General features: G+C 38.3%; 1 protein-coding gene across 3 annotated transcripts in view; it reads left to right on the forward strand.

Moving 5' to 3' along the window:
• The window catches only part of cadm1b (cell adhesion molecule 1b), a 153,024-nt gene extending 148,518 nt beyond the window's left edge, over positions 1-4,506 (forward strand). For all 3 annotated transcript variants that reach the window (XM_075473218.1, XM_075473217.1, XM_075473216.1), the window contains 2 exons: positions 82-210; positions 289-4,506. In XM_075473218.1, coding sequence (XP_075329333.1) covers positions 82-210; positions 289-407 — 248 coding nt within the window. In that variant the 3' untranslated portion in view covers positions 408-4,506. The remainder of the gene's footprint in view (positions 1-81; positions 211-288) is intronic.
• Positions 4,507-19,241: the final 14,735 nt, after the last annotated feature.

The raw sequence follows: 19,241 nt of genomic DNA on the forward strand, positions 1-19,241 counted from the left end.
TGTAACCACATGGGTAGTTCGGTTACTGGCCGACAGGGTTTGCTAATTATAAACTCTTTCTGGTTATTGTCCTGTTTTCAGACTCCAGAGCCGGAGAGGGGGCACCACAAAAAATTGACCATGCTGTCATTGGAGGCGTGGTTGCTGTGGTGATGTTTGCAATCCTCTGTGCACTCATTGTTCTGGGTCGTTACTTTGCCAGACACAAAGGTAAAGCACATGCATTGCCATCACACTTGTTGTGAACACATTTATTTTTGTGGCTAATTTGTCTGTACTTTCTTACAGGAACTTACTTCACACATGAAGCCAAAGGGGCGGATGATGCAGCTGACGCAGACACAGCCATCATTAATGCGGAGGGGGGACACAACAACACAGATGAGAAGAAGGAGTATTATATCTAAACCGGACAGGCCAGGAAAGACGGGTGAGGATACTGCGGCTTGTGGGAGCATTATGTCCAACTCTGACTGGTTCTGATTGGAGATGGCTTTGGGGTGGGGAGGGTAAGATTTTAAGAGAAGGAGAGGAAGGAAGAATGTGGAAAGTAGGACTGGCATGGCCATGTGGTGAGAAGAAATGTTGCTGAGTTTCCTATCCGACCCTTCCTGGACTTCTGGGTCCTACTTTGTACAGTTCAATTATTTTACAGACAATTTTGTGCCTTGTTCTATTTCTTTTGTTTGTTTTGTTGTTTTCCCTTCACATGCTTGTTGGATTGGATTTTTCATCATGTACACCACTTGATCTGTTGTTGCTTTTGGCTTTCCGAGGAGATTAAATGGGTCCGGTGTTTGTCTATGTGTGCTGCAGCTAGCTTTTAGCTAATGTAAACAGATATGAGAAGCAAGCTCATCTACACTTTTTTTTTTTAAAGTCATCTCCAGAGTTCTGTGAATAGAACACAGTGTCAACACAACTCTCCCACCTGGGTGAAAGTCCTACGGTGCCTGCAAGTTTATCACATTCATATGCAGGTCTGATTGGTTTTGACATTTTCCATCACAGTTCACACAGCCCCTTCAAATCGAGGTTTGCGGCGATGACCTTAATGTTGTAACAGCTGTGAGTAACCATACTCATCTTAGAATGTATTTGCTCATGAAAGTGAAGTATTTCATGTACAACTTTACATCAAACCACATACAAGTACGACAGACCCTGTAGTGATTTCAATATCTGACATTTACGCCCAGGATCGGCGGCTCATCACTGATGCAGTTTTGTTCCAACCTCCAAATGTTTCATAGTATTTCTTTGGTATCTAATTACAAGGTCACTCACCCTCAACTCCCAACATTTTAGTTATTAATTTCTATTTCTTGTCCTTTCTAGTGCCGTACTCATAAAATTGATCTGTTGTGTCATATAACACTTCTTGTCTACTACTTCAAAAGTCAATCTCTGACCAACTGACTTTTGGCCAAGTGCTTATAGTTATGTTTATGTAGTAATACAGAGATGGAAGTCTATACAAGCCGTTTTATTTGAAAAATTGGATTCTCTATTCTCTCCCTGTAACTGACTTCCTCTCCAGCTTATCTATTGTGTTCAGTTTGCTGTGGCATCTCTTAACAATAGACCATGCTGTAATTTTAGCTAAGCAGAGAGCTGCAACGGGGACGCTTCTGAAACGCACTGCGGCACATCTGGCAGAATCACAAGTATTGTCTAAAGTGACTGTGATAAATGCTGGTGGCCGTAGTGTAGCCTGACCCAGTGAAATGTCGGGGTCGGTAGAGGTGAGATCAGTAATATCTGTGCAGAACTCAGTTTGAAGACATCTCAACATAATAATGCCAGAAATATGCGATGATATTGTGGTTAATTTTCCACAGAGAAAATCATGGCAGTTTATTAGTTTCACTGTTTATCATGAATTTGTGATTGAGAAAAAATAGTATATCAAAAAAGCTGGTAGTATAAGGAAAACTATTCCACATTTTGAGAAACACTTTTTTTTTCTTTGCTTATAGTTGGAAAATGTTGAATACCACTTTAACGTCTGAACAATAAATACAAAGCTATCATCAGCAGCCACTTAGCTTTGCATTACTACTGGAAATAGAGACTCGGCAAGCCTGAGATTTACAGCCTATTAAAGGCTAGCTGTCGCCCTAATTATCACAGTCCCAAAGTATTCTAAATCTGATGATAGACATAACGTTGGCTCTTCTCGGCATACATAGACTATGATATCTAAAAAGACAACTGGTGATGCATCACTCACCATCAGATCCTCAATTTTTATAATTTCATGCCAACCACATGGTCAACCCAGGACCAAAAGTAATAAGTATACAATTGTGTAAATACGCAGTAAATATTATTTGTAAACAGCAAGTTGAAAGTCCTCTTCACAGAATGCTCCTTGCCAAATAATTTATTTTATATCTGGTGGTACAGCAATTTGATCATTTGACTGAGAAATGCTACAAAGACTCTGGTTTAATAATTTTCCGGATTTTAACTTGTATTTGATTGTGCTGTGTCAAAGAGAAGAGAGAGTACTAAACTTTTAATGTTTACTTTCAGTGATGTATGTCCGTCTGAACACCCATATCTAGTAAAAAAAAAGGAAAAAAAGCAAAAAGAAGAAAAAAAAAAAGCAGTCATAACCTATTTCCTGGCTTGAAAAATCCTTGCCAAACATTTTTTTTTGCCCTTACCCATTTGCAAGAAATTCAATCACAGCAAATATAAATCTGTCATATTTCCTGGCTCTGTGAAAAGTGTTTTTTTTCCTTTGGGCTGTTTTTGATCACCTGTAAGGCCAAGGGCCCTCACAACTTCCCAGAAATTTGTGAAGCTTTAGACTTAAAGTTAAGGAAAAAATGACTTTCTTACCATCATCTTGCAGCCTCAAACCTTCACAGAGGAGGCGTCATGTGTTACACTTCATTTTTCCATCATACATCAGTAGTGTGTATTCTACACATGCTCTATGCCTCTTAGACCCACAGCGAGGACAACAAAACCCGTTTAGTAATTAGCGAGTAAATTCATTGTACTACCCGAATAACAAAAAAGAATCTGGTCAACCAGATCAGATTAAAAAAATGCTAAATTATAACCACTGCCTTAAATATATCTCCTGTTGTTTATCATTACAAAGGAAAAGACTGAAGGACTTAATGTAGTGCCTTCTTCTTCTGATTTTGAGGCATATGGTTAGTATCCTACAATACCCTCATGTACACTCTAACAGTATATCTTGTACATATATCTGTCCTCTCTAACTTACAGTCTAATACTCTGCCAAGTTGTCTGTGTTCACGCACCCATAGACTTGCATCCCACTTAGGATCTTCAGCATAGAAAAACTGGAATTAGTTGGAAAAAAAGGATTTCTTTGTTTAGCAAGCTGGTGTGGCAGCTTCCACTGACTAGAATGGTAAGTGTCATGACAAAAAAAAATTCAATTATTTTGCCAGCTTCACTGCACTTGTTATTTATTTGGATACTTTCAGGGTTAAGATTAAATAGAATTTTCAGAGAGGAAAACAGTGCTGACGGCTATAATAGGCTACAATAAAAGCAATTTTTCTGGATTGTAGAGTTGCGCGTGTCATGGAAAACAGCTATGTGCATGACAAATGCTTTTCTGGGCTTTGATATGTATCTTTAAATGGTAACTGTCACTTTTAAATGAGTGAGAACATTCAACAATGGGCGGAGGCATCACATTATTCAAACTTTTGATTTATTTTTTTAAAGACATGATGTTTAGTAAGTTTTTATTTCTTCCACTCTCTCAGGTTCATGAGTGTTAATAGTTGTGTTTTGCATCTCAGGTAGAATGCAAATTTTAAGCCCCGAGTATATACTGTAGTACGACAGCTATTGAAAACGTAAAGAAATCACAAGATGTACATGTTTTTCTCAGTTGTACATGTTAACGTGTTCTTAATATGATGCACTGTTACAGTAAATGTTAAATATTATTTTGCATAGACCTAGTTCACAAAGAATACTAGATTTGTTAAGCAGATGAAAATGATGTACAGTCAGTGTTAACAAAACCACAACAATGTTCATGAGACTTCCTTTCCACCGTAACAGTTTGTTCATACAGTATCAGTTGTTTAGTAATTGTAGGATGTGACCACAGACAGTCAATCAAGCATCTGTTTGCATTCAGTCAACTCATGCATATTTTTTCATAAATGAAGATGGTGTATTTACTGTGACATGAATTTTATTAATGATCTGTAATGTCTTGGGTATTTGAATGAAACTCATGTTTAACATGTGGGGAGGGAGGATGGGGTACGGGACAGAGAGAAGGGGGGGTTGGTTGTTTTATAACCCCAAAATGGTTGATTTCGTTGTTGAATCTTAAATTTCTCTTTGTTCCCAGGTGACACTTTTCTTTCGTGTAGTGAAGAGGATGTTTCTCATATGACCATGCATATTTTGTATTGGCTCACACCAACATTTTTACAAAAAGAAAAAAAAAATCAGATGAGTACTTGTCTTAATAAAAAGATATCAATGTTTGAAGAGATGTGCTGCTGTGACTATCAAATATGTGATTTCACTTTGTAGTCCTGTCCCACTCTGACACAGAACAGAATTAATTAACTTGTATTTGTTGTCATATACTCCTCCTGTTTAATGCACTGAATACATTAGCTGGTTTGAACCTGTTCACTTGTCAAAATCGCGAAGAAAAAAGCTCCTGAGCTGAGGCAAAAAATATTGCACCGGTGTAGATCCGAGGCGGGTGAGTGGCAGCAATCTGAGCTGCCATCAGTGACTGGCACAAGTGCTGTGGTACAGATAGAGGCAAGAAACACTTAAAATGACACAATGACTGACACCGACAGGCTTGGGGGCCCCTGTTAAGGTTTCCAGCTGAATACGTGGATGTTAGTTATTTGACAAATTGATAGGCATTTTGAGGAACAAGACCTAATTCATAACCATAAGCTATTCTGTCATCATAATTCTGTCAGTGCCGCCATTTCCCATTACTTTAAGTGATCCATCTCAGGTAAAGGTCAATAACATTATTCAAACTTTAATGGAAGTAGTTTAACCTTCGAAACCAGCCACTTTTCTCCCTTCCTCATACAATCATTGAAATATAATGCTTCTCTCAGGGAACATCAAATAGCTGTGATTGATTTAAAATTTCCTTTTCATCACTTGTGAAACATACCAGATTTTGGGAATTCCATTAAATTTTTTCCACTTCATTTAACTTGATTTAAGTTAAAAACTACATCATCTGAATTAATTGCAACTTCACGCATTTGCTGTTCATAGCTGTCCAGGTATCATTACGGCACGACTGTGGAAGAGTGATGTTTCAGTTAGATGCTACTAATCCCATTTAAATGTTCAATTTTAATTTAGAATGACATGTTTAGGTGTAATTAGCACAATGGGGAAATTAAGAGTGAACGAATGTCTGAGCATGGCTTGTTTAGTTGACTAATTGATTGATTGAGATTGATGGCATGTACCACTTGGCTTGGCTGAGGTATATAATTAAATGATGTGGGATTAAATAGTGGGTGAACAAAGGAAAAATTCAACATTAGCTGTCTGCAAACCATCTCCCTCAACATCACTGTTGTTTGGTACAAATTCCCAAGGACTTGGATAACATTTTCACTCATTTATTATCAGATTCAGTTATTAGAAATAAGACAAATCCCTACACAATGTTTTTCTTTAAAGTGCATTTTGGTTTCACTTACAAAACAGCACAAGCTCCCTTTGTACTGCTCCCTTTATGCCTGAGAAATTTTGACTTCTTCCAGGCCAAATAAGGGGCTTGTTGCAGTCGACTGCAAGATATTCCTGGTGGATCTAAGCCACATATAGCATAGTTGGACATTGATGTGTTGGAACAGGGCTCCTTTATCTAATGCAAAGGACAAAGAGTAGATCAACTGACTCTACCATTTTACTGCAGTGTTGCTGTTCCTTTCCATCATTAAACGGCAAATCAGATCTACAAAAATACCAGTCCACGCCACAATACTGGTGGCATTTCATGAGTCCAATTACTAATTACTAGGCACCAGCAAACTTTTCATTCTATCTTTAGTACTAAACATGTCAAACCATAAACACACAGAAGTTTTTCTCATCTCAAAGCATCGCAGTTGATCAAAGGAGTGAGTGTGTTCTTTTTCCCATCTGTAGCAAGCTCTGTAAAATGTATAGGGATGACACAAACAGATCCAACAACCAAGCAAATGGATCCTCACTGATTTTACAGTGACAGCAGTGTTGTGTCTTTCCACAAAGGTAACAGCAGTTTGAGATGGTGGCTGAAACTTGTTTCTCAGACGGACAAGACAAATTTGTTGATCCTGTAGCGCAACAGTCACACATGGCTGAACTGACCAGGGTCACCTTGATATAGCTGTGATATTCCTCAAACAATACCTGAGCAATTTTAGCTCAGTGGCAGAGTGCCTCATCCTTCAGTATAAAGAAGCCACTGCTATCAGGGCATGCCTATGTCATGAAGGGTTGAACAATGTCTGCAACAATTAGGTAAAGGAGAATTTGTCAAACTGACATCACAACAGATTTTTCCCCAGCAGAGCATTGCCCAGGGCATCACACTGCCTCCCTCTTCCCCAGATAAACAATGCACAAGCACACCATCTTTCACAAAATGTAAAGCAAGAAGCTTAATTTAATCAGGTCACTGATTAAATTCCACTTCTCCACGGTTCAGGTCTGACACTTATGGGACATAGTAGGTTAGTGGACAGGGTCAATACAGGCACCCTGACCATTCTGCATGCAGCAAATTGCACTAAACTGTGTGTTCCGACTTATTCAATCAAAGCCAGAATTCTGTTTTTGAAGAATTATTGCAACACTAGCTGTCTGACTGCACGAGCCAGCTTCTGCCCACAATGCATATCAAATGGGTCCAAAATCAACGCCATCTTACACCCTGATGACAGCTTATAGCTGAGAAAGATTTGTTCTGTCTGCAATAACTGAGAGAACTCTACATCAGTGAGAACTGATTCTTCAAAAAGTCACATCCACCAATGGCCAAATGTGCGTAAGCTTAGAGCTTGGCAGAAAAATAACTTGGGGTCACCAGCCTGGTAGCTGTATGTAATTTAAATGAGAGCACTGTGTAGAGACTACTGTGACCATCGCTAGCCACCATTCCGACAGACAATAGCTAATCTAATTTGAATAGCACAATTTCGCAATGTGTATATACAAGGTAATGTACACTATAGACACAATCAATCATCAGACACATGCATCAAAGGTACCACACAAAAATACAAACAGCAAAGCTGTACAAATAAATGACAGTACAAGTTCACATACTCGCAAAATGCAAACTAATACACACACAGTAATTAGGCTTAGTTTTGAATGCAGACGTAGTTGTGACAGATCAAAGGTCATCAGCCAACCTGTTCTCGAATAAAAAGACCACGGTAAATTAAAGTATTCTCAGCACAGTTGGATCCAATTCTGGGTTTAGCTACATAGATGACCTACACCCAATAAAACTTGAGATTCCGGGGGCCAGATGCATAAAGAATGTGTAGTTTACACAAAAAAAACATGCGCACACCTTTTCCTTCACACAAACAGGTATCTATAAAGGACTAATGTGCGGTGGGAAATTGTGTGTGTGGGCTATAAATAACTGCTGTCGCGCATCACAATTGCGTAAAGACTGATCTGAAAGACCTTTCTGATGAGAACGAGTAGTTCAAGATTGTTGCAAGAGCTCAACCAAGCTATTTCCAGTGCGCATACTATGATCCACATGATGTGTGTCTCACTCCTGATTATCGCCAAAAAAAACTGTAGCAATACTGTGTCGGTTATGTATTCACCCACTCCACATAAAGCAGAAGTCCTCCACCTGTAGCACTTATGCTGTCTTTGTGCGAGCTCCAACACCTTTCTCTCGTATGTCATTTGACTTCTTTTTTTCTCCACTGCAGGGAAACTGCATCCACTGTTACTTTTTATATTCAGCAGTTTTTATTCTGTTCACAATTACAGAACTGAGATAACATGTTTTGAGATTTAATTTTCTCATCTCCACTGGTTTCTGTTGTTGATTTCATTATCTTGTCTATTTAGTTGTGATGCAAACAAAGTCTTGATAAGCAGATGACAAATTAGGGGAGTTTCTGTATCCATTCATTGCCAAAAGTGGGAGACGAATTCAGGTTTTTGCACGTGCAATCTCACAATGAGATTTAGACTAAAACTGTGTGCGCACACACAGTTTTAGTCATGTACAGAGGAGGATCATACAACCTCCTCTTAAACATGGTTAATTTTTTTTTTTTAAGTTATGTATACATAACCTTTATTGCAGGTACATTTTCTGAGCTTATCTGTCACTGGCAGATAGACCAAAAACAATTTTGGCTTGTAAAACAATGGTGGACTACAAATACTCAACAAGCCCTGCCACATTTGAGATGATCCGTCCCAATCCAACCATCACAAAGTCACTAACACCTTCATGTTTGGCCATTGTTCCTAGATCCCAGCAAGGTACATTGCGATTTACTTAACATTCAATGGTTTTAATGTTGTGGCTAATTCATGAGCAGTATGTATTAAAGCTGCAGTCTGCAAGATTTGTTGTTGTCATACGTAAAGTCCTACTTTTTGGCATTTTAAGAGTTTACATGATCTATCAGAACGCTTGAAGTTGAAAACGGTGACCTCCGTAGTCGCAAAATGCAAGAAATGCTTATTTTTTAACCGAAAAATAAAAAGTTTTTCAACTTCCTGTCCCGCCCCTTCAAAACACATGAGAACTCGTGCACGTAGACGTGCACGCCAGATGCGCCTACACGACTCCTCATTCATCAACTCACCTGTCATTTGCGATCATGGAAGACACAGTAAGTAGACTAGCCCGTAATGAAGTTCAATAGTCCAGATAAATAAGCGTGGGGACGAGCCTACCTTGTATCGCGCGTGCACAATCGGTGATTGACAGGCAGCAGAGCCCAGCTCGTAAACCTGATTGGTTACCTTTTACCGGTCCGGTCTGCAATTTTGTAAACAAACCTGCTGGCTTTGGAGGGACCTAGCGGGACATATAGGGGACCTAGAGAACTCTTTTTTTTTTGTATTGGGGTATTTAATGTACTACTTTCAGAATCCCCGGACAGTTCCAGGCATTATGCTTGAAAAAGAGTTGCAGACTGCAGCTTTAATATATAACAAAAAACATCTTTACCTGAAAATAATATACACCAAAAGCATGTCAGTTTGCAAAATTGCTTTTTTGAAACTGAGTGTGAACCAGAAAAAACATACAAATAAATACATATAAAATAAAGTAAGACCTCCAGCAGTGTATTTATCAGAGTATCGCTGATAACTTCATGTTTATCACTGGCTGGTTTCCACAGATTTGACTCTGAGGTGAAGACTTTACAAGCGACTGTAGCTGTTAAGTTTATCCCGAAGACAGTTTTGAAAAAGACTCAGAGCAGTAGTTCATCTTCTATTTTAGCCTTGTCAGATGAATACAATGATATTCTAAATATCTTTATTACAGGAAAAAGCTCCCAACTCATATTTTGGAAGTTGAAAATTTTCTGCCAAATATAGGAATTTCACAGATATTTCTGTACTGGCAGAGACATTTGTCAGCATAAGCCAATATGAGAACTGTTTCTTTAAAGAACATTATGCAGAGAAGATTGTTTGAGGTCATTTAGAAATATCATCCTCACATAGTTTGTCCAATAGAGTGGCAAATAATCCATTGTTTGCAATACTGTCAGTGTTGTCTTCAGCACATGTGCTGTTGTGTCTTCACAGTTGCCTGATAGTTTGCTGCAGTAACTGTAGCTTGTACTGATAACTTGCTCTTAACTTTGCATCAACATGGTGTTTATTTCCACTCCTGAGATAATGGACACTGTCAACAGCATTTAGATAACAGTTATTGTGGAGCTTGGAGTTGTGTGGTCATAAGCACAATGTGAATGAGTATTTTGAAGATCAAGCACCAGATTTAGTTTTTTTGCAGAGAAACAATTTATTGCTTGGGTAAGAAACACAGAGACCAAGCCATTATAAAAAGACGATATTTAAGAACAGAAGACATCAAGTGTTGATCAAAGATTTTTTGTGAGGTGGGGAAAAGAAGGACAACTGATACCTGAAATCTTTGGGGTCTTTCATTTCTCTACCGTCTGACTTTCATGTTCAAGGAAATGCTAAGTCATGTTCCATGAAACAGATGAGCTGGTTGCTTCAAACAATGATGAAGGACAAGCACCTGAAGCCTGTGATAACCACAACACAATTATCTCAGTCCGCTGCAGTATGACCCAGAGAAATCTGCATTAATTAAGGCACACACAGCCCGTCTGTTAATCCTGTGTGTAAGTGTCAGTAAGAAGAGACTTGTGTTTGTGGGGTGATTAACTCCAAAACCTGAAAGATGCTGTGAACAGCACTATGGGCTCTGACGTAAGGGATGTTGCTGCTTGATGTTTAATATTCTGATATTTAATCTGAGACTGATATTTACCAGAGGGTAGAAATTTGCTAGAAGTGGATGTGGAAGAATTATAGTAGATGTTATAAATGGGAGAAAGAAAAAAAATCCTTTTCACCCTTCTTTTGCCTAAAAAAGGTTAAATGTTGCAGATAGGAAATCTGTAATTATCTGCTGAGCTCAAGCTTCAAGCAGCATGCTCTGATGTTCCCAGGACCAAATCTCAAGGTGACTCCTCACAGCAAAAGGAAGGCGAAGTTTTCTTTTGGCAAATTTACATCAATGTTCCGCTTCATAGCCACCACCCACATACAATAAGGAAAGCAAACATTTACCAGTTGTTTTCTCTTATCTTTTATTTTCCGCTATGTCTGCATATAATCTTTCTATCATATTTAAGACTGTCAATGCATGATTAATCTTAATTTAAAGCATGTTTTTAACCCTTAGATGCATAAGTGGGTCAAAAAGGACCCAGTGAGGTTGTTTTCTTGCAATATCTTTGTAACAAAAAGTTATCATTTCATATTCCAGCTATTCCTCAAAAAACATGTTACTGATATTGTGCGATTTAAAATTTTAACTTACCTCTCATACATTTTACAAAATTCACATTTTTGTATTACTACCCCAAGCTTCCATAAGTGGGTCAAAAATGACCCGCATTCATTTCCTATGGAAGTTCATGGGAACATTTGATTCTGATCAACTGTGACTGATAGCAATATATTTTTTGTGGAACACACAGACTATATCATAAGTGTCACATGTAAAGATAATTGTACACAGCAACACTTGATATATGAAGAATGTGATACAAGAACTGGGACGTATCAGTCCGTGTATCACACGTATCCCCTATGCAATAGATTACACAGGGAGGCAACCAGGGGAAGAAATTCAAAAGAATCTGGAAGAAATTATCCGGCAGTTGTGCACTGCATTCAGAAACACAGGGTGCAACATCACCATGGACAACTTCTTCACCAGGGATGGGAATCGAGAACCAGTTCTCAAAGTAACCGGTTCTGTGTAGTTCGATTTAGTGGAATCGTTAATCCGCCTGCCTAACGATCCCATTTATAGGTTCTGCTGACCTCTGACGCATTTGCGCGATGACGTCATGTGCACACTTCATATTTTGGCTCATAATGTTTCCAACAAGGCAGAAGCGCTCCAAGGTTTGGTTATATTTCACCAAAAAGGACAATTTTAGGGCCAGTTGCAACACGTGCAGAGCTGTGATCACATCAAAGGAGTGAACTATCTCCAACATGCTGAAACATTTGACCACACAGCATGCAGTTACTTTGCACGAATGTAAAGTCTTTGACGTGCTGCTAAGCGATGGCAGCAACTCTCGCGGGGGAGATGTCACTTTTGCCTACATTCAAAACTTGAGAGCCCTGTTGTAATGTTAGAGACATACCGTATGAATAATTTCCATCTGATATTAACATTTAGTTGACGAGGGCTGCAAGAGTGAGGCAGAGTTAGATATATAGAGTTATATATTGTACTATATAACTGGATGAGAATTGATAAGAGAACCGATAAGGAACCGTATCGATAAGCGATATCGATAATGGAACCAGAATTGCTAATTTCTTAACAATTCCCATCCCTATTCTTCACCAGTGTGCCTCTTGCGTAGCACCTCCTGGAGAAGGATCTCACAAGAATGGGGACTCTACAGCAGAACAAGCCAGACATCCCTCCTCTGATAAAGGCTTCCAAATCCAGGAAGGTTCACAGCACAGAATTCGGAATTAATGGCAGCCTCACCCTGGTCAGCAACATCAGGAAAAAAGGAATGTCTGTTGTGCTCCTGAGCAGAATGCATCACAGCAAACAGTGGTACAACATGCTTGACATACACTATATTGCCAAAAGTATTTACTCACCCACCCAAATAATTAAATTCAGGTGTTCCAATCACTTCCATGGCCACAGGTGTATTAATTCACGTTGTGCAATTTTCTTTTACAATTTTCACAACGTTTCACGTTTTAAATGTTAAATATGTGAAAAATAAAATTATTTCAAATGTGAAATCATTCTTTTGTGAACCAAATTATCATACAAAATATATTACAAATGATTATTCTTAACCAAAATGACAAAAATAGCATAAAAACACATTGATTCTAACGCGTGTAATTTTTGACCCACTTATGGAAGTGTGTAGGGTCCTGTGACTCGTGCATCTATGGGTTCATTAGAATCACTTAGCTCGTTGAGATTATCTTTTATAAGATAGTCATAAAAATGCTATTGTTGCACTACGAGTTTATTTAGTCATCCAGCTTTTATCTGACATACTGCAATTCCTGCATGGATGTTTTTTTGTTGTGTGTGTGTTTCTGCTGTTAGCATATGAAAGAGTTCTATTTTTATTGGAAAGCCTGATATAGTCTAAAAAATGTCTATACAAAGCCTTGAAGTCTGTCACGTGGAGCAAGTGAGCTGGTGAGCTCCTGCAGGAACATTACCACCTCAATTATTTATCACTCTGAGTCTATTTTCACTTCTTAAATTAATTAGTTAGGTAATTAAAAGTTACATGTTTTAATTAAATTGCCATTGAGTTCTAACACAGAGCGTGTACCTGTAAAGAAAGGCATCTTTGTAAGAAGTTCATCAGCTCGAATGAGCTTCAACTCAAATTCAATCCCGTTTGGGAAGATGTGGATAAGTTAAAAATTATCTGTTTCATGCTCTGTAACCATTCAAATCATTCTCTTTAGGAACAGTAATAAGAACCAGTGACATGCTGCATTATCTTACAAAGACAAAGTTGGCCAGAGTGAAGGTGACAAAAAGGGTTTAAACTTTTAAAGCACTGGCAAAACAAGCTTCAATGCTCAGACATTCAACAGGGGCATGGGAAAACTCAGCAGGTTTATTAATGTGTTTCAGCACCTTTCTCAATTCATTCAAACTCTCGTCAATTTGTTCAAAACTCAAAATAAACATAATTAAGATGCTTTTCTTAAAAGGCTTTCCTGCAGATCCTTTCCCGAGAAGCCTTTGGAGCTAGAATTAGCTTTAATCCGGATAGATTTTATTTAGCCTTGATGGTTTAGGATTTTGGTATTGCTTAATTTAATTTAAGTAGTACAAACAGAATCACAAAATTATTGAGGCATCAAATTTCTACTTTAAATTTAGGGAAAGAGGAAAAAACAACACTGTACTGCACAGCGAGTAATACAAATAGGCAATGTGAGAAAAAAATGGTTTGAGGTTTGCGCTCTTTCAATCTAATTAAGCATTGAATATATAAGTTTTAAGTCTTTTTGTGCTGCTTAATGAACACTGTCATCCAACATAAAGGTTAAGTAAAAGGGTTTCTTGCACTGGACTTTGAGTGGGCTGCCTAGGTATGTAAACAGTCATAGTAGTAATATTATACAATTCAATTTAAATGCAATTCAGTCTCCTATTAACCAATTTATTTGTTGCAGACCTGTATAGTAAACAGTACTATATTTTGAAAATTAATTTGAGACAAAGCATTCATCCCTGTCTAGAGTTTGCCTACCTGCAGGATAGAAAAGATGCTGTGGTGTTGATCCTTCAAGTTATTCAGCTGCTATAAAATAAGAGGTTGAAAAGACAAGTCCTACCATTCTGTTTTTTTCTTCTCCACATCAACAGCCTATTTGTGCAGATTGCTGATGATAATTAAAAATAATTTAAAAAAAAAAGATGCTCCTGCAAATTATATGTTTTCTTGAGTCTTTAGCTTTTTAAGGAAATAACAATCAAGTAAGCATGAACTGAATACATTCAAATGAATTCCACAAGAGTCTGAAACTTTTTATACATAGAGCTTGCTGATACATAACGATGATTCAGTAGAAGCTTATTTATATTTGTAAAAGGAACTTTATTACTGATAGAGAGAATGAAACTGATCCAAGAGAAATTTGCAAACTAGGTTCAGCAATCTCAACAAGCATGATTTGCAGCCTTCAGTCTTGAGTTGGGCTTATGAAATGTGCTTCATTGTTAAAGACAGTACATTTTCAGCAAGTGTAAGTATTGCATTTTAGCTTGGCAGTGCAGATCAAGAAAGTCTGGATATAAAGGTTTACAGACAAATACAGAGAAATGTTTGTGATTCATTTCCTTTGTTCAGCTGTGCAAAGAATTCAGTTTTTGGCTAGTAAAACACTACTGAGCAGAGCTGTTTATATAGTTGCCTGTGTGGTCATTGCTCCATATCTACACTGAGTCTACATTGACACAACAGTTGAGATTGCACACATGCAGCGCAACAAACTACCATGAGATGAGGAAAGCCATCATCTGAAGAATAATTCTTGTGCCATCACAGCGTATTCATTTTAAAACATGAAAGCCTGAGCTTGAGATGTGTAAGCACCCAGTGTTGGTGCACTATTACCAAGTCACTGTGATGTGAACAAAAGACAACAGAGCTGCTGAGACAAGAAAAATGTGTGCAGAGAAGAACAAAAAGGACAATATAATGAAAACAAGATGGAACACATTTTTACTACTACGGTTAATTAGTGTTTGGAGAAATGGTAGCTGTACCAATAATAATGTGTCATTTTTAGAATTTCATTATAGACCTTGAGTAATTATAGCAAATGTGAGGATAAGGGAACACTCTCCAGTTATGTTGATAATTACCTGTAAACAGATCATTAGGTCCTTTACCTCGATTCAGTTCGAACAGTTTGGCACTTGCTGCTTCGTACAGGAGCGAAAACATCTAGTAATGTGAGTTCATTTCTCTGCTAAATGGATCCAAATATGCATTATTTACCTCTAATAGCAAATTACTTTTGATTGAAGTACAATGAACTTTTTATTGGCTTGTATTGAGAAAACCACAAAACTATCATTTTAACCCTGCAAATTAGGAAAAGAAAACTTTACAGATAAACAACAGATGTAATTAGTTTACTGTTAACAATACTGCCCAAGGTTTAGTAGTGGATGAGCTCTTAAAACCTTTTTAGAAATATTGTATTTTGCTCCCACCCTAAGGCATATTTGATTTAGTCCAATTAAAAGAAAGGGCATGTCAGAGAGATAAATTATTTCCGAGCATGTTTTGTTATTTAATGTAGAAATTATATTCAGGTCCTAAATGCATAAATTTGGAGGTGGAGCCTGAAGCTAGACTGACTCCCTGTTCTGCTTTGCAAAATGACTGCATGAAAGTAATTACTTTTTTTTATAATTTTTCATACTCAACATATGACATAATCTCACTACTGTGCTTTTGCCATATATCAAATGTTATGTAATGCGTCCAACTTTAGGGTCACTGACCAACCATAAATCAACAAAGTAGAGTTCTGTACTGTATTGCATGTCCAGCTGCAGCAGTGGCAGAGCATTGGCAGGCATGCAGCTCAGTGTGAGCCTGTTTCTGGCGTTTGATCTGATGATTCCACAGAATACTCGGTCATCCAGATGGGGGGGCCTTAAACAAACATTCTTCTTCCTTTGATGAATAAAACCCATTCTCTGCCGCGTGGAACCTGTTGTCTTGCTTTCCTTTTGTTCCCATTTCCTCATTAGTGATGCCTTATGGTTTTAGATTTTGCTAAATTCAAAATCACTGAACTGTATTCAGCATCATAGAGTCAAGCCCCAAAATAACAGATGTATAATTTACAAGTAAATTCTGCAAATGGATTCACATGGCTAAAGCCTTGTCAACTGGTGGTTACCTTTTGAGCCAACTGTAACACCTTGGATAATTGCATTCTGTTTCTCAGGCTGTAATTCATCAGTTAAAGGTCAAGAGAATTATTTGTAACACAAACTGAGCCTTGAATTTTATGGGCCAGCACACAGTCTTTCGTTGCTTAGTCACTTTGATATTGTTGTGAATGTCAAATTAAAGAACTAAGCCCTAATAGGCAGCCATTATTGCAAGTGAGGATTCTTTGTATTAACCTGAGGTCTAATGACTTATCCATCACTAAGCATTATGCTGCTACCATTTCCATCTCTAAACAGTAGCTGATTTTCATTTTCTAAAACCATGGATACACTTGAATAAAATACATATTTCCACCCATTGCCAGGCCCTAATTGGTTATCTGAAGTACTAACAAGGTTGTCTTGGTTGCTTTAATTAAGTAGGAAGTCAATATCATGTTAAGTATGTAATTAAGTGAGACACAGATGATCTCTAAGAACCTTCTCTTACCAGTGGCACTACACTGCATTTTACAAACAAGTATACAGAATGCGAAATACACTGGTGATCGAGGCAATAAGAGCTGCAACTTCTCAAATCCATATAATCAGTGGGACGCTGAAAGGATGACAAGAATCTGCCTAAAAGTACAAACTGGAATGTTATTGTGTAGCTCATCTGTGCCCTGTTACCACCGAAGAAAATATGGCATCAAGCCAAAGTGGCAGAGTGCAGATTAGACTTCTCCACTGCCGCACAAACAAAGGAAAAGCATCAGAAATGGATGTTTTAGCTTGTAATAAGGTGAAGTACCGCTTTACGTGCTCACAAAAACATCTATTTTAAGGCACATCACACACTGCTGTCTTGATACAGTGGCAGCATTTTAAAAGACAACAATTCTTTATACATATTCACAAGTGCGTGTGTTTGCGTGTGTGTGTGTGTGTGTGTGTGTGTGTGTGTGTGTGCGGGGGTCAGGCCATATTTAGACTCATATGAATTCCAATATACGCCTCAGCAGGATTCAGGATTCATCTTTCTAACAGAATATTTTAGACTGAAAGGCTTCTGCACCACTATCTTACTATTTAAATATGCTCTGCACTTCATAGTCAAGATCCATCAAAGAAACAATGAGGAAGTCTACATTCATAAAGTTGCAATAATGTTTTGTAATGGAACATTACACTGCAGTGATAACCAAAAATCATTCTTTATGGAGCCACTAAAGTGCCTTGATCCAGAGCAACACCGCTATCTCCATGTGTTATATTACTCACAGATATGCAGACTGCAGTCACACTCAGAACCATTCAGAGTTGTCAATTGTTCGTCCAGAATTTAAAGAGCTGTAATGCACAATTTTTCTTCAATTCTAAATTTATCTCCATACGTGTGTAGGACAACTGTTATTCTGCAAATCCCCAGCCTCTGGAAAGGTGACAGTCCTTTCACCTTGCACCTGGCGTTTAGCACCACACGCTCACACATTCCATCTCTGCATCTGGACAACAACAGATGCTGCAGAATAATTTCTCATACAGGTGAAAAGTTCCTCTCCTTCGAATCTGAACCACAACTTGCTCAACATTTTCTTAAGTTTAGACACATCAAAACATGCTGGTGCAATTTCTGAAGCAGTTCTCATTTTGAAGCCTCCGCTGCACTGCAGGGAGGTAAAAACCTGCAGGGAGGGACACCAGAGGGGACTTGCCCCCTCCACTCATTTCATTTGCCCCATGCTGAAAAATAAGACTTTAGCCTGATCCTGAAAGGTGGCGTGTCTCAAATGCATCACAATGTCCAAAAAGTAGAAGGCTCTTTAGCAGGGCAACAATTCTTTCTCCAAAAAGCTGAATAATACATGCATATCTCTGTGATCCAGCAAATTCTATAGCCTATAGAAAAGGATTGCTCTCAACATAAACCATTTTCGTAAGAGGCTGTTCTCTTTCCTCAGGTCCAGTCTCCCATAAATAATTTGCCTTCAACCTTCACATGCATAAAAATTGCAACTTGTTGGTTATGAGAGAGAACAGTGAGGATGCACTTTGAATGCCAATGTGGCGATGAATAAACAATGGCTCACTGCTCCAGGAGCAATGCAGAGCTGCCAGAAGACATTGCTTTGAGTCCACAGGCTCTTTTAATGGTTTTTGCCACAGACCAAGCCTTTCAGTCAGCTGTGAATAGGAGGCTGTTTTGATCTGGAGGGGAACACTTTAATAATTTCTAACAAAGCAACAATTCCCCAGACACTTTGGAAAACCTTGGCTGATTCCTTCTGATTATCATAGAGCCACTCAACTCTCTTTAATCCATGATTGAATGGGCTAGAAGCTTACAGTATATGATGAATAACATCACACTCACATTCAGAGCCTGTCGTCTACAGCTGTAGTCCCTGCTGTAACCTATAACTGGTGAGCTCTAGCACACTCCATAAACACAGTTTGACCTCTTCCAGTCTGAATCCAGGTAATTTGTTCTAACAATTCAAAAGCAATACAAACAATATAAAATAGCCAGGGTCCTGCAGTATTTCTGAACAGATTTGGGATGTCAGAAAAGCAAATCAAAGTCTGTGATCTCTCCTGAATACAGTAGAGGTTTCTGCCATCTTTAAAGTGTTATAGTGCCACCTGGTGAGCAGCAGAAGACACTGAAACTGCAGATAGGGGCTCCCAGACTGATGGTAAGGACGCAAGAAAACTTACAGAATTTCTAAATATTGTTCTGTATTTTTTTTTTCTCTTGAAGGGTACTGGAAATTTAGACATATTCAAAGCTAAAGAGCTCTTTTGAAAACTAACGTTAGTTCTTAAGAGGATTCCCGCAATCACCAAAATCCATCAACATAAAACATTGGCTTGTGCTGCAGCCTCTACATGCAGCAGCCTCATACTGTCATGGCGTATACTGGAAGCCAATGGGATTCTTTAAAATCTGCCTTTTTAGTAGCAACAACACAGCTGTTAGACATGTCAGGCTACAGAAGGCTCTAAGGCAAAAGGACCACGATTACTGGGCTACATTTTAAGAGCAAACATACTT

This window comes from Odontesthes bonariensis, chromosome 9 (genome assembly GCF_027942865.1).
Source record: "Odontesthes bonariensis isolate fOdoBon6 chromosome 9, fOdoBon6.hap1, whole genome shotgun sequence".
In the NCBI taxonomy this organism is placed as follows: Eukaryota; Metazoa; Chordata; class Actinopteri; order Atheriniformes; family Atherinopsidae; genus Odontesthes; species Odontesthes bonariensis.